Raw genomic sequence first — 618 nt, 5'->3', positions numbered from 1 at the left:
AGCAGGACATCGTTGAGGGTAAGGCTGGGGAAAACACATCATGGTGCTGTGTGGTCTGGGGCTAATTTGTTTGACTTCCTTGTGTGTCCATGTCCTTATTTAGCTGAAGGAAAGTAGAAATAATAAATAATCTCTCTCCTCATCCCTTTTCCAACCCCTGTGCCTGAAAACTGGTGACAGGACCTCCCAGTCCCTGTGGGAGATCCATGTCTGCCCTCACTGGCCTTCCCAGTCAGAAAGCCTCCCCTACTCTGTCTGTAACTGGGAGCTTACCTGGTACTCTGGTGACTGGTGTGTTTCCCTCAAACAGGGAGGAAATAGAGAAACAAAAGGCAAAAGAAAGATACATGAAAATGCATCTAGCTGGGAAAACAGAGCAAGCCAAGGCAGACCTGGCCCGACTAGCCATCATCCGGAAGCAAAGGGAAGAAGCTGCCAGAAAGAAAGAAGAAGAAAGAAAAGGTTAGAGAGCGATTAATCATATCCTCCTACTTCTCCATGTGATGCTGTAGTGCCAAGAGGCACAATTTCTCATGTCATACGTGCTAATTCCTCATCTCCTGAGTCTCGTGGTGATGCTGGGTGTCATCACAACTCCCCTCAGCAAAACCAGGCTCA

At 47.9% G+C, this 618-nt stretch overlaps 1 protein-coding gene across 1 annotated transcript in view; it reads left to right on the top strand.

Moving 5' to 3' along the window:
- PDAP1 (PDGFA associated protein 1) overlaps nucleotides 1-618 on the top strand; it is a gene marked incomplete at its 5' end in the record, with an annotated part of 4,916 nt that overhangs the window by 3,084 nt on the left and 1,214 nt on the right. Inside the window, one exon of the mRNA XM_009078486.1 lies at nucleotides 311-462. Within this exon, the coding sequence (XP_009076734.1) occupies nucleotides 311-462 (152 nt within the window). The remainder of the gene's footprint in view (nucleotides 1-310; nucleotides 463-618) is intronic.

Source organism: Acanthisitta chloris, unplaced genomic scaffold (genome assembly GCF_000695815.1).
Source record: "Acanthisitta chloris isolate BGI_N310 unplaced genomic scaffold, ASM69581v1 scaffold21037, whole genome shotgun sequence".
Lineage (NCBI taxonomy): Eukaryota > Metazoa > Chordata > Aves > Passeriformes > Acanthisittidae > Acanthisitta > Acanthisitta chloris.
Note: the sequence above shows the minus strand (reverse complement) of the source record. Positions and strands in the feature narration are given on the sequence as shown.